Source organism: Microcaecilia unicolor, chromosome 3 (genome assembly GCF_901765095.1).
Source record: "Microcaecilia unicolor chromosome 3, aMicUni1.1, whole genome shotgun sequence".
Lineage (NCBI taxonomy): Eukaryota > Metazoa > Chordata > Amphibia > Gymnophiona > Siphonopidae > Microcaecilia > Microcaecilia unicolor.
The window spans coordinates 323,406,009-323,434,007 of record NC_044033.1 but is presented as its reverse complement, the minus strand read 5'-3'; the positions used below and the strand labels follow the sequence as shown (position 1 = coordinate 323,434,007).

At 43.3% G+C, this 27,999-nt stretch overlaps 1 protein-coding gene across 1 annotated transcript in view; it reads right to left on the bottom strand.

Annotated features, from left to right (window-relative positions):
• Positions 1 to 13,623: 13,623 nt before the first annotated feature.
• The window catches only part of TMEM242 (transmembrane protein 242), a 35,127-nt gene continuing 20,751 nt past the window's right edge, over positions 13,624 to 27,999 (bottom strand). The window contains exon 4 of the mRNA XM_030195488.1: positions 13,624 to 13,836. Coding sequence (XP_030051348.1) covers positions 13,723 to 13,836 — 114 coding nt within the window. The 3' untranslated portion in view covers positions 13,624 to 13,722. The remainder of the gene's footprint in view (positions 13,837 to 27,999) is intronic.

The following is a 27,999-nucleotide window of genomic DNA, read 5'->3' as shown; positions in this document are numbered from 1 at the left end:
TCTTAATATGATTAAGAAAGAAGTTCTTCTCCCTCTCAATATATATATATATATATATATATATATATATATATATATATATATATACACCCAGTGTACCTGAATGTAACTCTCCTTATGCTACTACTGAAAAAGGTGTGAACAAAATCCAAATAAATAAATATTATTTACCAGATGCCACTAATAAACCAGAAGGTACACCTGGGACTTCTGAAAATAGACAATCGAAAATAAGGAAAGATAATAATGTTAAAGATTTGACTACTATTTTAGAAAAGTCTTTCTCTGATTTGAAGTAGAGAGGTGTGGTAGCCGTGTTAGTCCACTTTTAAAGGAAGTCAATAGAAATAAAACAAAATAAAACATGGAAAAGAAAATAAGATGATACCTTTTTTATTGGACATAATACATTTCTTGATTAGCTTTCAAAGGTTGCCCTTCTTTGTCAGATTGGAAATAAGCAAGTGTTGGTAGATGACAGTATATATAAGTGAGACATCAAAGCATTTCAGTGACAGTCTAACAGGATGGGGGTGGATAGGTGAAAGGAGGGTGACAAACAGAGCAATACAACTTTATGGTTTGTAATGGGCTAGAACACCCAGATCTTTGTTAAGTCCTGTCTGGTCTGGTGGGTGTCAAAATATTTAATCATTCTGACTTCAAAGGTCTTACATTCCTGTATTGTTTTAAAGTTACCATTCAGTATTCTTACTATGAAATCACTGGTACAGTGTTCTGGTTTTGTAAAGTGCTGCCCAACAGGAGTGGAATCCTGGCTGGCACTAGCATTTTTCATGTGATGTCTATGTAAATTAAATCTTGTCTTTAGCATCTGGCTTGTTTCTCCAATATAGCATCCTTCGTCATATTTTTTACACTGAACGACGTATACCACATTGGAAGATGAGCATGTAAAGGATTCTGTCTGTGGGTTTCTTGTATATAGATGTTTGTATATAGTCATTGCTGATTGAGACCGTGGTATCCAACAAATTTACTTTTTCTGGGGAGTAGTCAATTTTGAATCTGATTGTAGGATGATGTGTGTTGAAGGAACTGTAAAATTGTTTCTGATTTGAAGGAAAGAAAAACGTTGTTGGACTCATTGATTTTTTGAGCAGGACTTAAATGCTATTATGAGACTTTATTTTTGGAATAGTCAAACACAATTCTGCGGCCAGATGTGACAAGGTGAACACAGGAAAGACGTAAGACTTTTCTTTCAATGAGAGATGAAGTTAAGAAACTTTTAAACGCCAAGTTTGATATTTGGAAGTTAAATATGTGTTTTTTGCTCCAAAACAGATGAGATCATTTTTGGACCTAAAGCAAATCTCCAATGAGGTTGTATCATCTAACGCTGACTAATTTAATATGATGTGGGATTAATCATGTTAAGCCTTTTCTAATTGTTTAATCTTTTTCCTTTGTGTAAATCTCCTATATTCTTTAGCCACCCCTCTCCATATGAAGGTCTAAGGAACAGACGTTTCTTTATTGTGCTTCTGTAATATTTCTTGGGGAAAATTTGTGTTTTCTTCACTTTGTCTTTGTATTGCTGGTACAAGCAGTATGCTTGGATATATTTGTTAAAATTTATAAATATAGAAAGAAAAAAGACAAGCTTTCTGATAATGTGTTCTGTGTAGTGTTTAAAGTTCAGGAAAAATATATGGGAGGAAAAATAGGAAAGAGGCGATAGTGGGGGTGGGGGGAATGAGGGGAGAATGAAGAGAAATGGAGTAGGGAGAATGGGGAAGGTGGAAAGGGGTTTGAGTACCATACATATCCCCCACTTGTTCACACCACATCTTGCACAGTGCACACACTCATACCATACCACATTAATCACATATCGAAGCACAGGTTAGTGGGGAGGTGAAAGGGGTTAGAGTGTGTCACATACATGTCCTCACACACACCCACATAGTTATTCCTTCTCCTGCACATACTCAATTACATACCTCATTGCACACGTCTTTACCCTCATACACACAGCATAGCACACAAAGGAACCCTACTATTACTACTATTTATAATTTCTGTAGTGCAACAAGGCATACGCAGCGCTGTACACCCTAACCCATACCTTGCCCCTCTGACTCTTTCCACACAAAGGGCCAAGGAAGTAAGAGTGTATATGTGTTTGTGTCCAATCTCTCTCCTCAATTAATGTCCTTTCTCACCAAATTAATGATTATCATGCGCTAAATGCCGTGCAGTCTGTAGGAATATAGTGGGCTATATGCATTTAGGTCCCTTTTCACTAAGGCATGCTGTAGGCGCGTTAGTGTTTTTAGCGCAAAATTAGCATACATTAATGCTAGAGACACCCATGGGGTGTCTCTACCATTAGTGCACTCTAAGTTTTAGCACGTGCTAAAAATGCTAATTGTTAGCGTACATTCGTAAAAGGATCCCTAAGATGTCAACTACGCTTATGACTAAAATGTGTGACTTTGGGTTTTATAGCTGCAAAATGACAACAGAAATGTACTGTATTTCTTTTTTTATTTTCTTTAAAACCAAACTTAAGGAATTATCAATTCTCCATATATAAAATGGAACTCGGCTCTTCGTTGATCAAAAAATAGAGCATTTTCCATCTGTCCTGCACTAGAATATCTTTCATTTGAATGCCTTTAGATGAAAGCATGAGCTCCGCAAGGTTTTGTAATATTCTACTGCTCTGCCTCTTCAGAGTTTTCAAAGATGGTCCTGAATGGGGTTCACAAACAAAAATCAGTTTTGCTTTATTTTGTGATTTCTTTCTTTTTGCATGCTTAGAGTGCCCTCTACTGGACATTTGGTATACTATAACTGCAATATCTAAAATGCTGTCCTGGCTGTAGTTAATCATGGTTTTATAATCTTACAAATGTCTTTCGTACAGATTTATATAATTTAATTGGCATGATGATTTTATATGTGCTGTTAGTTTATAGAAGGGCATCTAGGCTGGGAAGAAGTTACATTGGCATATATATTGTCCCTATTTTATAAAGACTACAACCACAGATTAATCAAAAGGGTATGCAATAATGCTGCAAAATTAGTATACTCCAAAATATCAATTGCTCAAATACCAGTCTAATTTACCATGGTATTATATAGCAACCTAATACCATGTTTTATGGACCATCATAAATGTAGGAGGCCTAATCATCTTAAATGCATTCAATTCAACCTCATCTATAAATATCATTTGTACCTCCAACGTTCTCTGGCTGGCTGTCTGGGTTCATAACATAACCTGACATCAGCAAGCCTCCAGCGTTCCTTTCCCTCTCACTGACCAGCCCTCGCATAAAGACAAAATGATGTCAGAGGGCAGGACACTGAGAGGGAAGGGAACGCTGGAGGCGAGCTGACGTCTGGATTTTATGAACCCAACTTAAGGCAGCAACGGAATGCTGGAGGTGAGGAGAGCAACCTGCCTGCAGGGAACGATGCAGATGACACGAGCCCAACCTGCCTGCATGGGGTGGAGGGAATCAGGAGTCAGAGGTGTTCCATGGGGGGGACGCAAGAGTGAGAGGTGCTCCATTGGGGGGGGGGACACAAGAGTGAGAGGTGCTCCATCAGGGGAGGGGACTGGGCAGAGGAGAATCGACATGGATGGGAGGAGAGGAGAGAATCGTGGGACATGGATGGGAGGGCAGGGCAGAGGAGAATCGCTGGACATGGGATGGGAGGCGAGGGGAGAATCGCGGGACACTGATGGGAGGGCAGGGCAGAGGAGAATCATTGGACATGGAGGAAGTGGCAATCCTAAGGGGGCGGTAGGTGTGGTCCGCCCCGGGTGCACGCCGCTGGGGGGGGCGCGTGCCTGTCCGTCGTTCGTTCCATGCTCCCTCTGCCCTGGAACAGGTTACTTCCTGTTCTGGGGCAGAGCGGGAGCATGAAACGAACGAAGGACAGGCGCGCATGCAACCCCCCCAGTGGCGTGCACCCAGGGGGTTCTTTTGTGGGGGGTGTCCTTTTGCCGGGGGTGTCGCACTGCATCCGGGGGGCGCTGCACCTGGGGGCGGGGCGCATCGGTGATCCGCCCCAGTGTCAGCCCCCCTAGGAATGCCACTGCATGGAGGGGATGGGAAGCGAGGGGAGAATCGTGGGACACAAATAGGAGGGCAGGGCAGAGGAGAATCACTGGACATGGATGGGATGGGAGGAGAGGAGAGAATTGCAGGACATGGATGGGAGGGCAGGGTAGAGGAGAATTGCTGGACATGGAGGGGATGGGAGAAGAGAATCACGGGACACGGAGGAGAGGGCAGGGTAGAGGACAATCGCTGGACATGGAGGGGAGGCCAGGGCAGAGCAGAATCAATGGACATGGATGGGATGGGAGGAGAGGAGAGAATTGCGGGACATGGATGGGAGGGCAGGGTAGAGGAGAATTGCTGGACATGGAGGTGAAGCCAGAATTGCGGGGCACGGAGGACAGGGCAGGGCAGAGAACAATCACTGGACATGGAGGGGAGGCAAGAATTCTGGGATACGGAGGGCAGAGGAAAATTGCTGGACATGGAGGGGATATCAGAATCGTGGGACAAGGGGAGGGCAGTGCAGAGGAGAATCGCTGGATATGGAGGGGAGGCCAGAATCGTGGGACATGGAGGGGACGGCAGGGCAGAGGAGGATCGTGGGACACGGAGGGGATGGCAGGGCAGAGGAGAATCGCTGCACATGGAGGGGAGGTCAGAATCTCGGGATACGGAGGGGAGGGAAGAATCGCTGGACATGGAGGGGAAGCCAGGGGAGAGAGGAGAAATTGCTTCGACGAGAGCCTTAAAAACATAATCACCATTACAAGATAGCCTTCCTAGCGCCCGTTCCATTTGTTTGAGAAACGGGCCTTTTTTTTACTAGTGTTCAATATAATCATTGGTCCAAATGTGACATTCAGATTATGAAAAATACTAAATCAATGTTGTGAAATCTCAATATGTGCATTTATACAACTGAATAAACATTTCTTATTATCAAAAACTTTGCAATCCATTAAAAAAATCAACATTCATCTATCAAAATTACTTGGCTTAATTCCTCCATTCATCCATCGTGAATTAATATTTCAGAGATCTCTGCCTCAGGGTTGAACAGCTTACCAAACATCCTGGCATCACACAAGCATTCTGTAAGAACCATGGCATTAGTGTTCTTATTTGTATAGCAAATCAGCAGAATCAAATAATAGTTCAAAACAAATCATATTGCTTGCCTCAAAGCATTCAAAATCAACATACTGCATACCATTTTATGTCTTCATTAATCCTGGCTGGGGAAACAATATCTGATATGCCAGTAGCTGTCCAGGACTTTTCTAGTTGATCAATGACTCTCCACTTTAAATCTAAAAAAGGATGTTCAGCACCCAGTACATTTATGGATTTGGTACATATGTGGTTTTAATATCCATTCAGTCTTGACCATATTGTTCTTGTAGAATGGCCCACATTACATTATTGAGCATCAGCATATCAAAATATATATCATAAATTCAGTCACATATGGTACGGTTATGAGAAAGCAATTTATGATGGTTCATAGAGGGTTACCAAATTGGACCTTCCATCATCTGATCATCACACGTACTACAATGGCCACAAGTAAAGGGGCTCAATTTCAAAGCAAAAAAACATTTTTAAAAAACGTCATAAGGTGGTAGAAGGACGTTTTTGTCTCAAAAACATCCAAGTTGCAATTTTCAACACTCTGATTTTAGATGTTTTGCTCCACAGTTCATCTAAATAAAGGGGGTGTATTTTGGGCAGGACATGGGCAGCCCCAGACACATGTTTTTCATAGAAACAGAGAAAAATGTAGGCAGATAAAGACCATATGTTCATCCATGCCATTTATTCTCCCTATCACTCCTTTAGAAATCCTTCGTATTTGTCTCAAGCTCTCTTGAATTCAGGCACTATTTTGTCTCCACCACTTCCTCTGAGAGGCCGTTCCACGAATTAACCACCCTTTCCATAAAGAAGTATTTCCTCAGGTTACTTCTATCAGCTTTCACCTTCGTCCCATGCCCCCTCATTCTAGAACTTCCTTTCAACTTATAGAGACTTGCCTCATGTGCATTTATGCCACATATTTATTTTAGGGGTCCTTTTACTAAAGTACACTGAAAAATGGCCTGCGGTAGCGTAGGCACAGATTTTGGGCGTGTGCAGATCCATTTTTCAGTGCGCCTGCAAAAAATGCCTTTTTAAAACTTTTGCCAAAAATGGATGTGCAGCAAAATAAAAAATTGCCACGCATCCATTTTAAGTCTGAGACCTTACCGCCGGCTGTTCTGCCCTTCACAAATATCACTTACAAAAATGTTTAAAATAACTGTCCCAAGAACTGAACCTTGTGGAACACCACTGGTAGCATCCTTTCCTCAGCCTGAGCTCCATTTACCACTACCCTCTGTTGCCTTACACTCAACCAGTTCCTAACCCAGTCAGTCACTTTAGGGCCCATATTGAGTTTATTTATTAGCTGTCTATGCAGAACTGAGTCAAAGGCTTTGCTAAAATATAAATACACCACATCTAGCGCTCTCTCTCGATCAAATTCTCTGGTCAAAGAAATTAATCAGATTTGTCTGACAAGACCTGCATCTAGTGAAAACCATGTTACCTTGAGTCCTCTAATCCACTGGATTCCAAAAAGTTTACTATTCTCTGTTTTAAAAAGTGTTTCATTTAATTTACTTACCTCAGAAGTCAGACTTACCGGCTGTCACGACACGGGGTAGGTGAGCCCTTGGACTGCAATCACGTATACTGCACAACCAACCAACCAGAAGGCTGGGTAGGCCTGACTGGCGGCAAGTAAGTCAAGCCCTGATAGACACAAGATCAGAGAGTAGCTCTAGACAAAACATTAGGGTGGCTTGGTGGAGTTGTGGAGACAAGGCCAGAGAGTGGGCCCTTGCAGCAGCCCAACAAAGCAGAGAGTGGCTCTGAGAAGAGGACTTGGGGGCAGCCTGATGAAGTCGAGGATGGGGAGTGGGTCTGAGAAGAACCCTTGGGGGCTGCCTGACAGAGTTGAGGCCAGAGAGTGTAGGAACCTGGAGATCTGGAGCTTGGATGGCCCAAGGACTTGACTGGAGCAAGGCTGGAATGAGGACTCAGACTGGAACAAGGCTGAAGATGAAGACTGGACAGGGATGAAACAAGGCTGGAGACACAGACTGAAACAAAGCTGAAACATGGCTGAAGACGAAGACTGGAACAAAGCTAAAACAAGGCTGAAGACGAAGACTGGAACAAGGTTGAAACAAGGCTGAAGACATAGACTGCAACAGGGTTGTAACAAGGCTGCACCAGACTAGGCTAGACGACTTGTTGCAAAGGCAAGGTAGGAAAGCCCCAGGATCTCTTATAAGGCCCAAGCTTCATGATGTCATCTTCAAGCATCAGGGACAAATTCCCACCTCTGTCCCTTTAAAACACATTTTTCAGTGCATGTGTGTGTTGGGGTGTGTGCCTAAGGGAACTGGTGTTAACTGGCGCAGAAGACGCAGCACGGGATCAGACTAACTGATTGAGGAGCACCCTAGAGCACCAGGAATGGCCGCATAGGTGGCTCTCTGTGAAAGGAAGATCGCCAGACACCCTGAAGAAGCCACAGAGCCCGACCACCGGAGGGGAAAAGTGAGTCGGGCAAAGGGCATGGCCACGGCCATGACACCAGCCTGTAGTTCTTGACCTGATTTTGTGGACAGGGGCCACATCTGCTCTTCTCCAGTCCTCTGGGACCATTTCAGACTCTAGTGAAGCACTGAAAGCAGTGGTGCATCTAGAACTTCCCTAATTTCTTTCAGTACCCTCAGATATACGTAATCTGGCCCCATCGCTTTGTCCACCTTTAGTTTAGCCTGCTCCTCATGAACACAGTCCTCTGAAAATAATTCAGGGACTACCACCCCTCCAGTCCTATTTGTTTTTGTCTACTGTGGACCTGCTCCTGGCCCTTCAGCTGTGAGCACAGAACAGAAATATTTGTTAAGCAATTTCGCCTTATCTTTATCAGCTTCTACATATTCCTCCCCTTCACCTTTGAGTCTCACAATGCCACTTTTGCACTTCCTCCTATCACTAACACATCTAAAAAATGTCTTCCCCCCCCCCCCCCCCCATTTTACCTTACTGGCTATTTTTTTCTGACATTTGCATCTTTGCTTTCCTGACTTTTCAGAAGGCGTTTGACAAAGTACCTAATGAAAAACTCCAGAGGAAATTGGCGAGTCATGGGATAGGACAGTGATGGCAAACCTAGGGCACGCAGAGCCCTCTCTGTTGGAAACGGAGTTAAGAGGACAGATAGCAGCAGAATCGGATACTGGGCCAGCATGATCAGAAAAACAAAGTCACCAGACAAAGGTAGAAAAAAATCATTTTATTTTCATTATAGTGTTTGGAATATGTCCACTTTGAGAATCAGGTGCTCAACATTAAAAGTTTATATTTATTTACTTATTTATGGCATTTTATCCCACATTAAACATGAATTAGATTGGAACCTGGGATCATTAAATTTTTTTTCCTGGAGTAATGCATTGCCCCCCCCCCCCCCCAGGCTATCTCCCCAGCTATAGCCAGCTCTGCAATTGGGGGGGGGGGGCACAGAGGTGGACCGGGGAGAGAGCCTGTTGTTAAACATTTACCAGTACACCACTGGGTACGCAGCCTTTAGCGCGTGCTAACCTTTAGTAAAAGGACCTCTAAGTTTGCAATCCACAAAAAGGCATTACCTCCTATACTATAATTCTCTCATTTCTTAAGGAGTCTCTCATGAGAGACTTTGTCATAAGCCTTAAGAAAATCAAAACACAAATGTCCAAAAACACGTCATAAGGTGGCAGGACGTTTTTCTCTCAAAAATGTCCAAGTTGCGATTTTTGGTACCCCAATTTTAGATGTTTTCCTCTACAGTTCATCCAAATTTAAAGGGGGCATGTTTTGGGTGGGACCTGGACAACACCAAAAGATAGATGTCTTCAATAATGGAACAAAATCAAAATGTCTAGGGCCAAAATTAAGACTTTTTGGCTAGACCTGTTTCAATCACAACTAATTCACAAAAAGTTGTCCTAAATGACCAGATGACCACTGGAGGGATAAAGGCATGACCCCCCCCCCCCCCCCCCCCATTACTCACTGGCCCCCTCTCAGTCCCCTAAGATATATACCAGGCTCTATGACAGCTTCAGATGTTAAGGCCTTTCCTATCAGAGCAGCAAGCAGATCCCAGGAATAGCCGAGTGATCAGTGCAGTGGACTGTAGCGGTGGAGACCCAGGCCCATATCCCACTCTTGGTACACATGTGGTGGAACATGTAAGCCCTCCAAAATACACACATATAGGTGACACATGCAAGCTTGAGAGCTATTGTAGTAGTGGTGTACAGTGAGTACAGTAGGTATTTTTCTGCTCCTGGAGGGCTCACCATACAATATAAGGTTATGATGATATGTGTACCAGAGACCTTTTATGTGAAGTCCACTGCAGTGCCCTGGCTGTCCTACTATTCTGCTAGGATGTCTGTGTGGCCAGTCTACTAAGAATGATGATCCCCATACATCCCAATGGCTGGTTTTTGTGCATTTTTCTCTTGGATGTTTTATTTTCTAAAATAATCCCAAAAGAAAAATACACTAAGCATAACATTTCTAGGAAAAAAAGGCAATTTTCAAACCAAAAAGACATTTTTCAGGTTCTAAAATGGCTATGTTCACCACTTGATTTTTGGATGTTTCTAGCAAAATGTCCAAAATCAGATGTTTTATCGAAAATGTCACTCCACATCAATCAGCTCACCATTATCCACTTGTTTACACCAAAACAATCAAGTAAATTGGTAATACATTTCCTTTGCTGAACCCATTTTGATTCATTCCCCCTAAGCTGGGTCTATCTATATCAGGTTTATCCAACAATGGACCGCAGTGCTGCTCAAGTAACTCAATCAGCAAGTGCCCCCTTCCACAAGCTGGCTACCACTGCATTATCATCTTTGTCACCGTGTGTAACGTTCTTGTGATTGTTGATAGCCCTTTCCCAGCTTGAAGAAACCACATTCCCTCTCTCCCCAGAGGACATTCACTTGCTAGCCTTCACACAGGTTTACCAGGACTGGACTGGCATTCTTCCCTGGAACACACCCTTCTGTTTGTGTTTACAGCTGGTCCTTGCTGCTGGCTTGACTCTGCTTCCTCTAGGAGTGTGGGTGGGTGGGTGGTGAAGAGGTGAAGTTGATAGAGCCAGTCAACTCAACTCTACTTCCGCTGGGATTTGAAAAAAATATATCAGAAGGTCATTCTGCCAGAAATTATGCACTGCTTCTAATTTATGGAATGTAGTTATGCCTATCCAGCTACGACCTGTTTTCTTATGGAAATCATACACTCCTAATTTTAACAAAAACCTCCATTCCACCCTTACAATTGGCACCCAGACTAAAGGGAGAGCACTGATGTTTCCTGCTGATAAAGCAGCTAGGGTAAGGAACAATGATAGCAATTTTGGATGACCAAATTGTGTGTTAGTGATGCAGGACAGGGTTAAATAAATAACTCTCAGCTGTGCTAATTAAAGTACTAATTAAGCCTACACAGCTAAAGTGTTTCCAAAAGGTAGGGACAAAGCTTAGGAGCTTACAAAGTGCTAATATCAACAGTGCAAGTAAACACAGTACATTCAGCTTCACACTACACATTTACACCCTTACACTCCATAAGAAATGAGAATAAAATTTCTTACAGTAAGAAAATTTTATATCATCATAGAAAACGGTAGAAAAGTCAGCCTTTTGCAAATCATAAAAGAAAACCACTGACTCCCATTCTGTTACCAGTTCAATCAAATTAACAGTGTGTCCCTCATGTCTTCAGTGGAGTTATTTCCAGAAATTATGTGCTTTCTCATCTGAAAGTATCAGCAGCTTTTGGGGATCTCATAGTTACTTAGAAACCACAATGATTTATCTTTTACCACTAAGAAATCAGTTTTTACTCATGAAGAATTAGCCTGCTCTCACCATAAAAATTATTTATCTGTCTATACGCTGCAGTTTCCCTGACCTAAGCAACGTGTGCCAAGTCTCTCTTACATGGCTTCATGAAACTTCAAAAATAAAACTAAATAAACCAGTCATCATCTTAACAGTATATTACTTGCCCTTTCCACACACAAAAAAAACAAAAAGAAAACAAACACAAAAAAATCTATACTTTATTTTACTAAAATACATCACTAGGTCATTTATTTATTTATATTTATTTCGATTTTTTTGCTCACAATCTAAGTTTTCAGTAGTAGCTCAAGGTGAGTCACATTCACGTACACTGGAGTCCCAGGAGGGCTCACAATTAAGTTTGTACCTGAGGCAATGGAGGGTTAAGTGACTTGCCCAAGATCACAAGGAGCAGAAGTGGGATTTGAACCGGGGAATCAACAAAAATGGGTGCCTTTATCTTTTTAGCTCCTTACCTCTGGGACTCCATGCTGAAACCTAAGGGGTCCTTTTACTAAGGTGCACAGAAAAATGGCTTGCGGTAGTGTAGGCACGGGTTTTGGGCATGTGCAGAATCATTTTTCAGCGCACCTATAAAAAAGGCCTTTTTTATTTCTGCCAAAAATGGACGTGCAGCAAAAATTAAAATTGCCGCACGTCCATTTTAGGTCTGAGACCTTACCGCCAGCCATTGACCTAGCGGTAAAGTCTCACGCAGTTACTGGGCGGTAATGACCTATGTGTGCCAAATGCCACTTGGCGCGTGTCCGATACGCGCGGCAGAAAATACAAATTATTTTTCAGACGTGGGGCAAAAATGAAATTACCACAATAGCCACGTGGTAGCTGTGTGGTAACTCCATTTTGCCGCGCGTTGGGCGTGCGTACACATTTATGCGGCTTAGTAAAAGGGCCCCTAAGAATTTCAAAACTGGTTTAAAAACACACTTATTTGCATTAGCTCTCAACCTTCTTTAATGCTGGTGGATCAAGATCAGGAGCAATCATGGTTAAGTTTTTATCTGTTTATAGATTTTATACATTATTTTTTTAAAGATTGGATGCTTCTTTATATGAAGTGGAGTTCTTCCTTGTCATTTATTGGAGTTCCTTTCTCTCTTTGGAAGCTGAGATTGTACATCGCTTAGGGGTCTTTACCAAGCTGCGGTAAAAAGGATCCTGTGATAGCGGCTGGGGCTTTTTGCCTCGCGCCAGGGCCCATTTTACCGCAGTGGGTAAAAAGCCCCTAAAAAAAGACATAGCTATGTGGTAAGATTATTCTTACCATTTGGCCATGTAGGGGAGAGCACTTACCAGCACCCACTTACCACTGAGTTAGTGCCACGCTAGAAAATATGTAATTATTTTCCTTAGTGTCTGAAGTGGCACGTTTGAGGCAGAACTATTTCCGGTGGCTGCATTGGGCTGGCGGTAGTTCTGGGTTGCCTAGTAAAAGGGCCCCTTGGTGATTCATCAAAACTATGAATAAACACTTTCGTTTATTATTTAAAACACACTAATATTATATCCTTAAGCTTAGAACCTCCCTGCTCTTTGCAAAATTTCGTTTTGCTAGCCCAAAAACAAGGCTGTATCCCTTCAATCTCACTTTGTGTCTGTCTGAAACAAGGGATGTCTTTTACAAAGGTGCACTACCATTTTTAGCGCGTGCTAAAAATTAGCATGCGCTGTGTAGATGTCCATAGGAATATTACAGGTGTCTATACGGTTAGCGTATGTTCATTTTTAGCGTGCACTAAAAACGCTAGTGCACCTTTGTAAAAGACCCCCAAAATGAGAAGGAAGGAATGAACATCTTTTCTTTTGGTTTCTTTTCTGAAGCCAACCGTTGTCTGTTATTACAGAAAGCCAGCTACAAACTAGAGGTTTAATGTACACACTGGATACCAGCAATTAGAAAAACACTTAAGCACTTGTCTCAGCTGGCAGAACACGTTCTAGCTTTACAACTTAAAAAAATAGTTTCACCCTACCTGGTAGGGGGAGAATAAATAAGAGGCTGCACTTAAGGAGTTCCCCACACAAATTTTTTTTAAATTCCATCCCCCCTGACACCCCAACGTAAATTTTATCTGGCCAAAGTTGGCAGCACAGTCAGACATGCTTGGGGCTATGGTTTGTGAAGTCAAGTCACATGGTTTAATTTACTTAAGATACATACATATAATCTACCTATTCATTCTTCAGAATGTACAAAGTGGAGTATAAAGTAGCCAAAACAAACATTCACATAAATACATAAACATATAAAATAACCAATGGAAAACAAACAGTTGGACTACACTTAATCCAGATTAAGTTTATCTTGATAACTTTAGCTGCTTATATTCTGAGGTATTTGGATAAATACCCACTGAATATAAGTCTCTAAATTAATAAATGATCTTAAGTCACTGGCGGTCTAACTAAATGTTTCCCCATTTTTACTGTCAGTTTTTTTCATCCAATGCTTTCCGAACAGGATGAAACAAGCAACAGTATAAAAAAAAGTGCAACATATTTAACTTTGACTATCATGTGCTTTATATCCTCTCAGTGAGTGATCTGCTCTATTTCTTGCATAGCAGATCAACTGCCTTTCATTCTTTCATTTCATGCATATTCGGATATAGTACATTGAAAGCTCTCAATATGTTACAAAAATTCTCATAAGGCAACAACATAGACTTCGTCATATGCCTTCACTTGGCTTTAACTAGCTTCTCCCAGTTGAAGGTTTCAGAATCTGCAGACTGCTCTGGTTTCCTTGGAATGGCTGGAAACAGTGACTGCATCTTCTCTTGAAATTCTTTCATCTGAAAGAGGTAAATGGAGAGAAGAAAAATGTCTGATTTATACTCGGTATACTGCTCATACAGATACATATCCTTGTTGCCTAGTCTTGCTTTGTTTTTTTTAGGGCTGCATTTCGATTAAAAATTTAAATTGTGCCATTAAAGATGTGGCATAACCAGCAGTCCATTGGGGGGGGGGGGGGGGGGGGCATGCATTTCCTCTCCCCCCCACCCCCACATTAGATATAAAACCTTTGCTGTTGGGAATGTCAAAGCCCTGCCAGTTGAAGAAATCCACAACCAAAGCAACCTCCTTCCTCCTTATGCTGCCTCAGGAGTGAAGAAGTCAGCGGAGTGCTTCCAGCCACAAAAGCTGGCACTCCCCAAGCATGCATGAACTGAGCATGCTTGGGGAGTGCAAGCATTGGTGGCTGGAGGCACCCCACTGACTTCTTCACTCCTGAGACAGTACAAGGAAGAAGGGGATGACTCAGGCAATGGATTTCTTCAGCTGGCGGGCTTTAGATACACCACCAGCCATTGAACAGGTTCTGCAGCTTTGGAGGGGGCCTGAGCCTAAAGTGGAAGGAGCCAGGTCTCCGAGGCCCTCTTCCTCCCCTCTACCTCCAGGTCCATTATCTGTCTTCATTCTCTTCCAACACCCCTCCCCCCACTGAATCTAACACCTCTCTCTCTCTTTCTTCCTTCACCTCCTCAACCCCAAGTCCATTATCTCTCTCTCGAGCCAACATCTCTCCTTCTCTCTTCTCCATTTCCCTCCTTCTCTCCCTCAATTTGGCACCTCTCCCTACTTTCCCCTTCCCTCTCCCATCCCTGTGCACAGTTCAGCATCTCTCCCTCCCCTTTTTGCCCTGTCTGCTGTTCTCTCTCCCTCCCCTATCTGCACCCTGAGGTTCTATCTCAATTCTGTCCCCTCCCCTGCATGCACAGTCTGGCATCTCTCCCTCTCCTCCCGGACTGCCAGCGGCTCTCTCAGGTCCCCTCCCCTCCCAACCCAGTTTACCTTTGGCTCTGTAGCGCCAGCAGCAGCCGTACTGAAAGGAGGCTTGAGGCAAGCACCAGGCTTTTCCCTCTGACCCGTCCCCCCCCCCCCCTTCTGACATAACTTTGTGTTTTCAGAAGGGGGCAGGACGGGTCACAAAGCTTGGCGCAGGCCGTAACCCTCCTTTCAGTACGGCTGCCACTGGCACTGCAGGGCCAAAGACTTGCTGACAAGGTAACCGAGTTGGAAGGGAAGAAGACCTGAGAGAGAGCCGCTGGCAGTCCAGGAGAGAGAGAGATGACAAACCACGCTCAGAGGGGGGAGGTGCAGGAGGGATGCAAAAAGTGGGCAGCACATTGTTAATTATTAATTGAAATTATACTTAATTGCAATTAATAATGCGTTAATTACAATTAACGTGCAGCCCTAGTTTTATTATTTGGGGGGGGGGGGTAATCAGCAGCGTCCCACTTACCTCTGGAGTTCACTTACAAAAACTGCCAAAAAAGCACACACACCCCACCAGGTTTTTTGGTGGTCTCCTGCAGCAGTGAGCTACAAAGTTCAACCGAGCCCCAAGGGAAATGAGCACCACATGAGGTCCCACGACCGAACCTCCCCCTCTGCTCCACAGAAGGCAAAGATCAGAAGCACACAGCGCTCACCATTGACTGCATTGCACATGTCCAGCCCCCCTCAAAGTGGAACAGGAAACCCCACACAGCAATCGCCTCCCTGTGAAGCCCCAATCAGCTGCACTCCATGCTGTTCCTGCTCATGGGACACAAATTGTAGGCACTGTTCGTGCAACTTACAGGACAGTACTGTATGAGGTAAGACAACCCCAGAGGCAGACAGGAGGCTGCCAAAAATACCTGGTTGTGTGTGTGCTTTTTTGGTGACTGGAGAACTCTGGAGACAGGCGGGAAGCAGCTGAGAAACCTGGTTCTGTGAGTGCTTTTTGACAAATTTTGTAAGACAACTCCAGAAACATAATTCGCGTACATTCACACTGACAGTATGTGGTTCCAAGGTCTTTGCCTCCCATCTGCTGTGTACTAGCAGTGCTCCACTGTAAATAAAAAACAGGAAAAATCTCACTGCTACTTTCTCTTGTTACTTGTGCACAGTTTGGGTAAGCATAACAAGCTGGTAATCATTTTTTTTAAAACTTTCTCACAAAGTTCCTGTCTCAGAGGATATTAACTACATCAACACTGACTTGGGAATCTAAACGTGCCAGACTTGTTGAGAAGTCCTTGATAAAATGGCTCTCCCAGTTGTCAGCTGGTGCTTGCAGTTCCTGGAACTGGAGGGTAATCTCCTGTGGGTTTAGCAAAGGGCTGCCAACTGCAAGCTATGACAATCCCCAGTGGGCATCATTGGCTCACATTTACACAACCAAACTTTGGTTTTCAATTTTGGCCAAAGCCAGGTGATAAGGTTTGGCTGCAGTTTCAATTTTGGCAGAAACTTAAGAAGTTTTCGTCAGCCTCTAGAGGCCGCTTGGCAATAGTGATCACAACATAATCAAACCTGAGTTAATAACTAAAATGAAGATCTAAAAAGGCTAAACAGAGCAGCTGCAAAGGTTACGAGTTTAAATCAGGGATGGACGTTGTATAAAAATACTATCTTGGAAGCCCAGACCAGATGTATTCCATGTATTGAAAAAGGTAAAAGTCAGGACAAACAATAGCCGTCATGTATAAAAGGTGAAATAGATGTTCCTGGCTAGAATAGCCTATCAAAAAATGGAAAACACAGATCCAAATGAAGAAAACGGGAAGCAGCATAAGCACTGGCAAGTTAGATGCAAAGCACTAAGGCTCTAATGCTCAAACATAAATGCGGGCACTAGAGGCCATATCGCCATACTAGTGCACACATTTACCTGTGCAGAATGTTCAGAGGCCCGGAGCTCCGGAACAAATGAGTGCACAGATGAACAACGCAAATAGCATGCTAATGTAATGAAGCTCATGTTAATGAGGTCATTTTGTATTCTTCCCCAATGCTCACAAAAGAGCACCCGATTAGGTTGGTCCATTTCCATCCATAACACATCTCATCACAGATATAGTTTTCTTTCAAGTTGATTAGCGATTATAACTTTTAATGAAAAACAAAGCTCATGACAACCACCATATTTTCTGCTCTTCTGAACTACTATGAATTGGTTTTGCATTGTTCTGCTTCGAGACTTGACGAAACTAGCACAGTAAAAGCTAAAACTGCCTACAAGCAATCCCAGAAGAAAACATAATTAGAAGCCCCATAAAATATTCTTGATAAGATATTGATTATGGGTGGGAGAGACTGTTAAAACTTTTCAAGTAGCTAGGAGTAGCCTAACGGTTAGGGTAGTGAACTGAGAACCAGAGACACCAGGTTCAAATCCCCCTGCTGTGATCTTGGGCTAGGCACTTAATCCACCATCGCCTCAAGTACAAACTTAGATTGTAAGTCATCCAGAGACAGCAAAATAACTACTGTACCTAAATATAGCTCACTCTAAGCTACTGAGTAAAGTGTGAGCTAAACTCAAACCCCACATTCTTCCTCTTGTTGGTGAACTAAGTAGCAACCAAAACAGAAATCTTAGGTTAGGTTCTACGTTTTTAAGTACTATGATTGTAGGACAGACACACATCTGCCTGTTAGGTGGGTCACCATACCTCAACATCATTTGCCTGACTCATGTCCTCTATAACAGGCTGAATCAATTATGGTTTTGCTCTTCTGCATTTATGGACTTGTGGAGGTAAAAACCTACAATGTCACAGTAGCAAAACCAAGGATGAATTGCTCATTCAAGATTGACCTAGCTCAGGTGACAACCCCACAGTTTAGATGAACTAGGGCCCAGAATTTCTTTGCTTTCCTGAACTTGTGCTGAATGTCTGACATATGTGGCGTAGCCTAGTGGTTAGAGCACCAGTCTTGACATGCAGAGGTGGTCGGTTCAAATCCCACTGCTGCTCCTTGTGATCTTGGGAAAGTCACTTAAACCTCCATTGCTTCAGGTACAAAAAATTAGATTGTGAGCCCTCCAGAGAAATACCCAGGCCCAGATGATCAAAAGCCCTGCGCTGTTCCAAACAGCGCCCTAAAAATAGCGCCGGGACAGCGCAGGGCTTTTCTGCATCGATGATCAAAGATAATGCATGCAAATCTAAGCAGCGCTATTATCTTTGATTATCATGTTGAAGTGCGGGAGAATTGCGCCCGAGCATGCGCTCAGCACAATCCTCCCGCACTTGTTTGACAGGTCTGGGCTGTCAAAAGCCCAAATCTGTCAAACAGCCTGGCCCGAGGCCCGAACAACGAGGCCCCCCCCCCCCCAAACCTCTAGAAAATGTCGTGGCCGCCGCCGGCCAAACCCTCTCCCACCCTCCCACCCATCGACGGGGGGGGGGGGGGACGGGACTAGAGGATCGGTGGGTCTCCAGCCCCCGAAACCCCCAGAAATCGTTCTTCCATCGACGGGGGGGGGGGGGGGGGGGCTGGAGGTCCGGTGGACCTCCAGCCCACCCCAAATCCTCCCCCCAGCGTTGTCTTTAAATTCCCTGGTGGTCCGTGGTGTCGTGACACCCCCCTGGCCCCATCCCGGCCCCCTCCCGATTCCCTTACATGGTCTGTAGCCCCGCCCAGTGCATCCCAGGATGCAGTGGGCGGTGCTGGGCGCCGCCATTTTGGGCTTCGACTGACAGGAAGAGGAGGGAGGCAGGCAGGCTGCGTCCCTCCTCCAACACAAGGTAGGGGGGCCGGGAGGGGGCCAGGCTGGGGCCAGGGGGGTGTCACGACACCACAGACCACCAGGGAATTTAAGGAGAACGCTGGGGGGAGGATTTGGGGTGGCCCCCCCGTCGATGGAGCAACGATTTCTGGGGGTTTCGGGGGCTGGAGACCCACCGGACCTCCAGCCCCCGTTCACGCTTGCCTTGGGGGGGGGGAAGGGGGGCCTGCCAGCATGCAACTGCATGCTGGACAGGGCTCACCATTCCTCTCCAATGATCCGCAAAATCTAACGCCAGCTCGGAGCTGGCGTTGATTTTGCTGCGGCCAGTGACCCAATCTTTGGCGCGCTGGTCGCTGATCATTGGGGATGAATGCGTTAAGCGCCAATTAGCATGCATTTGCATGCTACTTGCGCTGAGAGCCCTCGAGTGCGCTGCGCTCGAGGGCTCTGATCATGGGTCGGCTGCAAACTCTGGCGCTAGTATGGCGTTAACAGCCTCTAGCGCCAGAGTTTGCTTTTGATCATGAGGGCCCCAGTGTACCTGAATGTAACTCAGCTTGAGCTACTATTGAAAAAGGTGTGTGCAAACATCCAAATAAATAAGTACTGTAAACCAACTCTATTTCAGTCCACTTACCAGTGAAATGCACTTATCTAAGGTCCCCCCAGGAAGTGAGATTAACTTGAACACTAAATTGCATCAGAAGAATGTAGTATGGTTAGCACAGATCTAATCATCTTTTCCTTTTCTTGTTGCAAAGCAGTCTGTGGCTGCTGATAAAATCTATTAACATACTCAGACCTTGAATTTAAAGTCCCAAAATACGCAAAAGTAAAAGGCAGACATAACATTCTTTTTCACTACGTTTTAGGGAGCTCTTAAACACCCCTGGTAAACTCAGGGTCCCATGTTACATCCTGTCAAGGTCTTATTTATTCTGAGAAAAATGACTCTGCTAAGGAAGTTGAATTGCGCCTTACACATGCTTAATGTTATCAGTCCATTTCCCAGCAGGGAACAAGCAGTATACTTGGAGGATGACAGCTTTGCACTTACAGAAGAAAGCAACAATTCAAAGACTACAGTTTCAATGTAGCAATAGCAGAGATCTGAAATTCTGCTCATCCTACAGTGGAAGACTAAAGAATAATTTAAAAAAAAAACAACACTCTATTGTAATGTTTAAAATTTAGACCATTGCTGAGGGATAAAGGCTGGAACACTGTAATTATCGTCTCACTGCACAATGGAAACAAAGCAGAAACCATCCAATTGCCTTACCATCAAACAATGCTTAGCAATTATATGAACTTGCTATCAGTGAGCTATCATCTTTTAGCTATCACATTACGTGAAAAAAAAATCAGCTTTAACATAAGAGAAAAACCTGAGAGATGTTTTCTGAATGTAAATGAAGTAAAAGACAGAGAAAGAGAAAGATGTGGTTATCTAAGCTTGGGGGGGGGGGGGGGGGGGTGCTAAATGCAGAAGTATCCTAGTAGCACACAAATGCACTCAGAAAACCTTCCCCCGGATTCTGTAAAGGTTGTCCAAATTTGGACATGAATCTGAATCCATGCGCAAACTAATTGGTTAATTAGCTATTATCAATTGAAGTTAATTGGCACTAATTTGGACTTACACACAGATCTGTCTATGCGCTATTCTATAAAGCTGCGCCCAAAGTGCGTGTGCAACCAAAAAAGGGGTGTGGCCATGGCAGTACCCATGTCTGTTTTATCCAGGGCTTTATTTGAGGGGGGTACTGGGGGGTACTGAGTACCGGCACCTTTTCTATTATCTGCTAACCCTGACCCATGGACCCCAAGTTTTAATAAAAGAGCTCAGGCTCTACACACCAATTCTGCCTTGTCATAGATTCTGTGACTGGTTGAAGGGGGCCTGGCTATTGTGGGGTGGGACCCTCAGTGATCACCCCAACCCTGAAGGGTGGCCTGGCATTTGAGTACCAGCACCTTTTTCGCTAGAAAAAACACACTGGTTTTATCATTCCCACCCTAGTAATTCCCTTATTTGTCCTGTTTGTCTGTGCTGATTAGATTGTAAGCTCTGTCGAGAAGGGACTGTCTCTTCATGTTCAATTGTACAGTGCTGCGTACATCTAGCAGCGCTTTAGAAATAAGTAGTAGTAGTAGTTGCAGCAGTAGCAGCAGCAGCAGTAGGGAGGGGCATGGGCAGGTTAGGGGTGCTCCAAAGTTTTTGGTGCAGTATTATAGAATACTGTGGTTACACCAGCTTTCTAAGTTTTCGCATCCAAAGTTGGGTACGGGAATCCATGCCAAGTACTATTCTATAAAGGTGCTCAGCCCAGAGTGCCCCTTATAGAATAGGGCTTAGTGTGGATTTTCCCGGTATTTAATTTTAAACCCAAAAAGCAAACAGGTAAGCAAACTACAAAATCTAAGATGGACAACAAAACTGCAGATCGATAGTACGAAGGTTTTATTTACCACGTAAAGACATAAATAATTAAATGCCCGACAAGGCCATTGTGAAGAAACAGTGTGTTTTAAGACTGTAAAATGTATTAGATATTTTCCTGTTTTAATTATATCCTGTAAGTATATTTCTCCTATTTGGCCAGCAGGTGGTGTTTCTTTGCTGTAAAGCTGTTATAGGGAACTCAATGTTCTTTTTCTTTAACACAAGCAGGAAGCAAGAAGCAGTATATATTTGAAATCTTGTTGACTGGGCTCTGATTGGCCCAGAAGCTCATCTCATTTGGACTTTACTGGTTTTGAGTTCAGTTTCAGCCCGGGAGAAGAGACAGGGAGAGCTCATTGCTGAAGCCCTGTAAAAAAACCTGTTATATTTGATAACTGGTGAACAGCTATATATGCACTGATCTCCCTAGGTACTTTCTAGGAAGTATGCAAATATTTAGTTAGTTTTCTAATTTATCCATTTTTCAGTTTCTTGTTAGTTTGCTATTTGCACATTTCTTTGTCCACTGTTCCAAGTTCTGAGAATAAACACATTTGTTTGTTCGTTCTGCCTGTCTAGACTGATAAACCTCATGGTTTGTGTGTGGGGTCTGTGACTGCTTTCTGGGAACTATGAGACCACTGGGAGTGTGGCCCCAGTAACCTAGAAATCACTGGGGATAATTTGAGAGTGGGAGACTCACCCAGAGGTGGTTGTGACCCAGTCAGTGGGAGGAGGGTGGTAGTGTAGAGCACAAGCAGCAGGTGCAGGCGGACCTGAGCTGTGCTGGGGATAAACCCTCTAAGTGGCAGCAGGGTAACCCCAGGCAGGTAGCTAGGTGTTTCATGACACCCATGTTTCACCCTTTCCAAGAGCTGTGTCAGGGGCTATAAAATCCACGGGGAGTATACTTATGAACTGTGGCAACGTTACCTGTCTAGACGATATCCTAGATCAGTGATTAAGAGCGCATTTTTGCATGCTAAATTTGCTCACCGGGATGCTGTTCTTCAATACAATACGCAAGCCAGCCAGGATCATTTGGTAGCTGTGTTTCTTTATTCATGGGAGATAGTAGCAGTGATATCTCTTATACTTAAGTACTGGTCAGTACTGTCTTTATACCATTGTTTTATTGAACTCCTTTTGATAGAATATACACGGGGTAGATCTTTGGGAAAATTCCTTTCTTACAAACGTTTGGACTATGTTTCACATTTGACGGATAATGTGGGTCATAGAAAATGTAATAGTTGTCAATGATGTGATTATACTATTGAGGGAACAGAATGGGAGGTCCCTCAGTCTGGGAAGAAGTTCAATGCAAGACATTGTATCACCTGTAATTCAGCTAGTGTGGTTTATGTTGTTATGTATCCCTGTGGCTTATTGTATGTAGGATGCTCTGTTCATCCTATTAAAGTGCAGTTGAATGAACATAAATTGCATTGATGGCGCCTTTGGTTTCCCATTGGCTACAGAAGGGACATACTTGAGAGTTATTGATATGATTGAGTTGGGGTCAAGGGGATGATTCTAATACGTTATAACGAACAGATGCGGATATTTTCTTTGAACACCATGGGGCTCATTTTCAAAGCACTTAGACTTACAAAGTTCCATAGGTTATTATGGAACTTTGTAAGTCTAAGTGCTTTGAAAATACACCTCCATGTTGCCAGTGGGCTTGAACCTTGAGTTGGACTGGAGCTCTTTGATTTGACTGGGTGTTCTGATTAGCGGGGTGGGTCAGCTGGTTCCTTTTTAAATCCTACTTAACACTATGTGTTCATGCTTTGTGAAGATTCTAATTGGTGTGAGCACATCTGTTAGTAAGTAGCATGAGGAAAGTTTGTATAATGTGACACTGAACGGTTTTGTATACTGTTCTATTGAATGTTGGTTTGTTGAAGGACCATCCCTGATGCAGCAGCGAAACATGGCCAATATCAGTCAGTCTGCAATTGAAGCTAAGTGTTTTTTGATTTTTCATTAAAATGCTATATAAGAATACTATGCTATTAGTAGCCAAACCAAAAGCATTATTTTGACCTGATGAGGAGGCTAGGTGTGCCATGAGTTGAGACTCATGTGAAACGAGTTGCCTGCTGAGGAGTCATAGCTTTTGGAGTATATGATTTAGGTGTTGGGTTGTGGTGTAGTTCCTGTCTTTCCAGGCATAAGCAATGCCTGTGGAGGAGTTATCCATAAATAGGTTTAACGTGAGATTAAAATCTCCTCCAACTAGAAGATGTCCCTGCGCACAAGTTAACACAAAGGTCCCCTGATCCTCAATGGGGGCATAAATATTAAGTAAGGTGTAAACTATTGGGCCCACTGCCCAATAAGGTGGTAGCGACCCTCTTTATTACATATTACCTTCTTAACTGTCCAGGAATACTTTGCAGATACAGCAATCAGCACCCCTCTAGTTTTTTTTGTGTACAGTATTAGAGGCATAATATAAATGGGGATATTTTGAATTCTTACAATACTTTTCATCAGCACGAAGCAGATGTGTTTCTTGAACAAAAGCCAATGCTGCCTTCATCCGCCCCAGCTCTTTAAATAACAATTGACGTTTATAGGGAGAATTAAGACCCCTAACATTATAACTAATCAATGTAATTATATCCAGATCCCTAAATATACAGAAGGAAAGTGTTCACCTTGCACTCCCAAGGCAACAGAAAGAGTAAGAGACCTCCAGAAGAGACTAGTTCCCCAAAAAACCCTCATATGCAACCTCAAAAACTAAGTCCCCCCTCCTCCTCCCTGAATCCTCTCCCTTCCCTCTCCCCCTAGTAATATCAAAGTAAGAAAATACTCCAAATCTCTTGGGGATCCCCCTCAGAAGCAGCAGCATAATCCAAGAGTAATTCCTCCTCCCCAGTGGTTGCAAATACCCTCCCAGAGGGCCCCTACCGAATAGCTGATCCCTTATGGAAAATTCATAACCAGTAACGAGAAACCAAGAACATCCAACGATATGTTCCAAAACCAAATGACTGACTGCAGAACACCAGCGCCTCATTCATAAGTCGAGCCAGTCCACAAATGCAGTGGTAGCTCTCAAGAGTGGCCAGAAAACATACAGGGCCTCGTGACCATTACTCATAGTCTTTTCAGGTTGCAGTTGGTGCAGGCAAATTTTTCACCAAATGCTGACGCTTCAGGCAGCCAGATCCTTTGGTGACCCGCTGCCACTTTGGTTTGTTAGAGAGACTCAAGGTGGACTTGTGACTGGTTGATGGTGGTGCCACAATGTGTTCCTCCAAGTTCAGGAAGAGATGTTGGGCCTCCGCTGCCGTGCGGATCTGGTGTAAATTTGCCATCCTTGTAAGATAGCAAAGCAAACAGATGGCACTGCTTATATTGTATTCCCGCGTTGTAGGGTCACAGGCCGAAGCTCCAAGCGGCGCTTCAGGGTGGCCCTAGACAGATCCTGGTAGTTTTCAATAGGATACAAATCTCACTGGAAATTATCCATTTTCCATGCTACACGCAATATTTGCTCCTTAGTTTTAAAGTCGCTAAAAAGCAGAACTGTATCTTTAGGTTTAGAGTGCTCCCAGTGCACGATGGGCACAGTCCAGTCCAATGGTGGCCCCATCTCTATTCAACAGAGAGCTTGCTATAGCCTGCACCACCCGCTTACAGTCCAGGTAGTTGGGAGCTTCTGGTACCCCTCGGAAGCGTAAACTGGAGCACCAACTCCTATTTTCTAAGTTCTCAAGCTTATCCATCAGCACTGCATTCGAGGTCCGCAGTTCCTGCAATTGTGCATCTACTCCACTAAGGGCCTCCGTATGCTCATCTATATGTTGCTCGGAGTCCTCAACCTGGTGCCCAAGCTCTGTGATCTCCAAGCAGAGGTCCACCCCCAGTGTTGCCAGCTCCTCTTGAACTGCTTTTTTTTTTATTCTTTATTTATTATCATTTAACAATTTTTTTACAAGTTAAACACTTGCGCAAGCAAACACAGCTTATAACAAATAATAAGAAAAAGAAACAAAGCTTATACATAACACAATATCAGCTTCCTTAGACCACTATAAATGTGGGGACGTGGTAATATTAATAGGAGTATTTAGGTAAAGTTTATACTTTTTAGGAAAGACTACGTGTGATCTTCCTCTCCGTATTTATCCAAAATTAAATCCAACTTAATTACAACTTTTTCAAATCCAAGAATGCTCTTAATTGTTCAGGTGAGTAAAACATATACTTTACATCAAGATATCGAATCAAACATTTACACGGATAGGCTAGGAAGAAAGTGCCCCCAAGTTCCAAAACCTCCTGTTTCATAGTCAGAAAAAAATTTCTCTTTTCTTGGGTCGATTTTGTAACGTCTGGATAAATCCAAATCCTATTTTCACCAAAAGGAGTTCTTGATTGTTTGAAGTAAAGTCTAAGAATAGCTTTAAGATCTTGTTCAAAAACAAATGCCACCAAAAGAGTGGCTCTCTCAGTGCAATTTTCTAATGATTGTTCCAAAATTGCTGAAACGCCTCCTCTATTTTCTCCTTCATTCACTGGGTTTTTAGGCAAATAGTAAATCTTATTTATAGGAGGAATTGCTTCTTGAGGAATTTTCAAATTCTCTAACAAATATCTTTTAAACATATCATTTGGAGAGATCCCAGGAACTTTAGGAAAATTTAGTATACGAAGATTCAAACATCTATTATAGTTCTCTATTTGCTCGATTTTTTTACGGAGAGCCATTTTATCTTTGATTGTTGTAGAATTAAAATCGTGAATTTGTTTTACTTCAGTTTGTATCTGTTTAACCTGGGAAGACAGATCTTCCTTAACAATATCCACTTTGTTAACTAGTTCTTCAAATTTTTGATGCAAAGTAGTTATCTCACCTGAAGATTTTTGTAGAAATAAGTTCATTTTGTTGAGCATTTCCCATATTTGTCCAAGGTCAACCTCCTTTGTTGTTTCCGAGGCCGCAGAAAATCCACTGGCCTCACTTTTCCAGGCACCATTTCTGAAACGGTATTCCCCCAACAGGAAGTTCAGACGCTGCACTTTCGGTAGCCTATGTACTTTCCTTTACCGAAGCAGTGGAAGCCAGACAAGGAGGGTTGTTGGAAACTGAGGGAGGCGATAGTGATGTTTCTTGTCCCTGTGGAGATTCCGCTCCCTCGGTACACTCCACCGCGGGATCCGCCCTCAAATTCAATGGAGAGGCTCCGGTGAGGAATCGATCCAGCCTCTGCTGGACTGAGGACGAAGTCAAGGTAGTTGGGGGAACTAACCTGACATTCCCTTTCCTCTTAGTATGAGGCATATTGGAAAGAAGCAAAAGGTTTTCTCCGAAGAAGCATCAAGCAGCAGGATAGCGTTCTCTCACCGGAGATCACACCGCCATTTTGCCATGCCCCTCTTGAACTGCTTTTAAACTGGTCTTAATATCCCAGAGCCATTCTGGAATTTCATGTAGGGGCTTACCCTGCAGTGTAGGCGATACCGCTCGATTTGTCTCAGCTGGAAACAGGACAGGAGACTGGGAGCACTCAAGCTGCGAGGGCTCTGAGGCCATCTTGCTATTTGGGTCACGCCTCATGGTGCTGTACCCTGCTGATCCAGAGTAAGCAAAGGGGGATAAATCCATGGCTTTGGGGCGCTCACATGCCCAGATACACCCTCCAGAACACTACAAGCTAAAGAGCACTGTACTCCATCAGCCAGGACCGCAGGTATAGATTTTAAAGCTAATGTTGGGGAAATCTCCAGGAGCTCTACTTCCATGCAGCCATACCCAGTGATGACATCACTTCCTCCCCTAGCTCTTATGATTCTGACTTGCATAAGTAGTGTCTACTTACGTTAGCTTTGACTGCCGCCGCAGTCACCCACCCCCAGACAATTAGGCATATCACACTACCCTAGCATATTTCATCAGGTGACAACTATTTAATGTTCCACATTTCTTTACAAACCTTTCTCTTCATTTATAAGCAAGTTGCATTCCAAGTTTTATATTCGTAGTGAGAGCATCTTATTGCCAGATTACTGCTGTCACTAGGAGACATCGGTGTGCTAAAACTACTGAAGGTGGAGTGAAATGCAGAACCAGATGGAATGTTGTTTTCCAGACATCTTTCTTTGTAATTGCAAGGATGTTGTATCTGGAGCATTCTTCTTTTGAGTTAAATATTTGGGAGCTAGTGAGTAGGTCCCGCCACTCTTGAGCATATATTTCATCAAAACGTACTTTCTCTCAGCTCCTTTGGAGACACATTTTACTGATTCACAAAACCAGCAACACTGAAATGTTTTTGAGGGTATGCATTACAAGATACCTTATTCACTACATACATATCCCCTTAGAGGATCATACTCCACATACCCTGGTGTAGGAACAAAGTTAATTTATGTCATGGTGTGCACAAAACCCATTTGGAAACACTGCCCCAGTGAGGCAAGGTAATGTCTACATGAAAAAGACAAATTTTCCTCTGATACATACATGTATTATGTAAGCCACATTGAGCCTACAAATATGTGGGAAAATGTAGGATACAAATGTAACAAATAAATAAATATCATGAAACTTGGTATTATAGCTGTTGCAAGAGCACATTGCTCCACAGTGAGGCAGACAAGTACAAGGCATGAAAATTTGGAAAAGAAAGTTACCAAAGTAATTTGTTCCTTTTAAGTGTGTAAACCTACTGTATATTAGCACCTCACACTCAAAAACGGCATTTTACCTTCAGAGATGCTTTGGTGTTTTAAAAGTGCCTTTTTAAAGGGTCCCTCTAGAGAGAAAAGGATGTCCAAAATGAAATCTCTTGAATGCATATGTTTTAATGTTCCATGGCTATTATTTGCTGTGATAAATCCATTTTGACACCTCACCCCAAGTTCCACAACAATTAAAAAAAAAAGTAGTATTTTTCTAGTGCTGACATCAAGTGCTGCATTCATTTTCAAGTATGGATTTCTTGCATAACTAACTTCCCTGTTAACTAT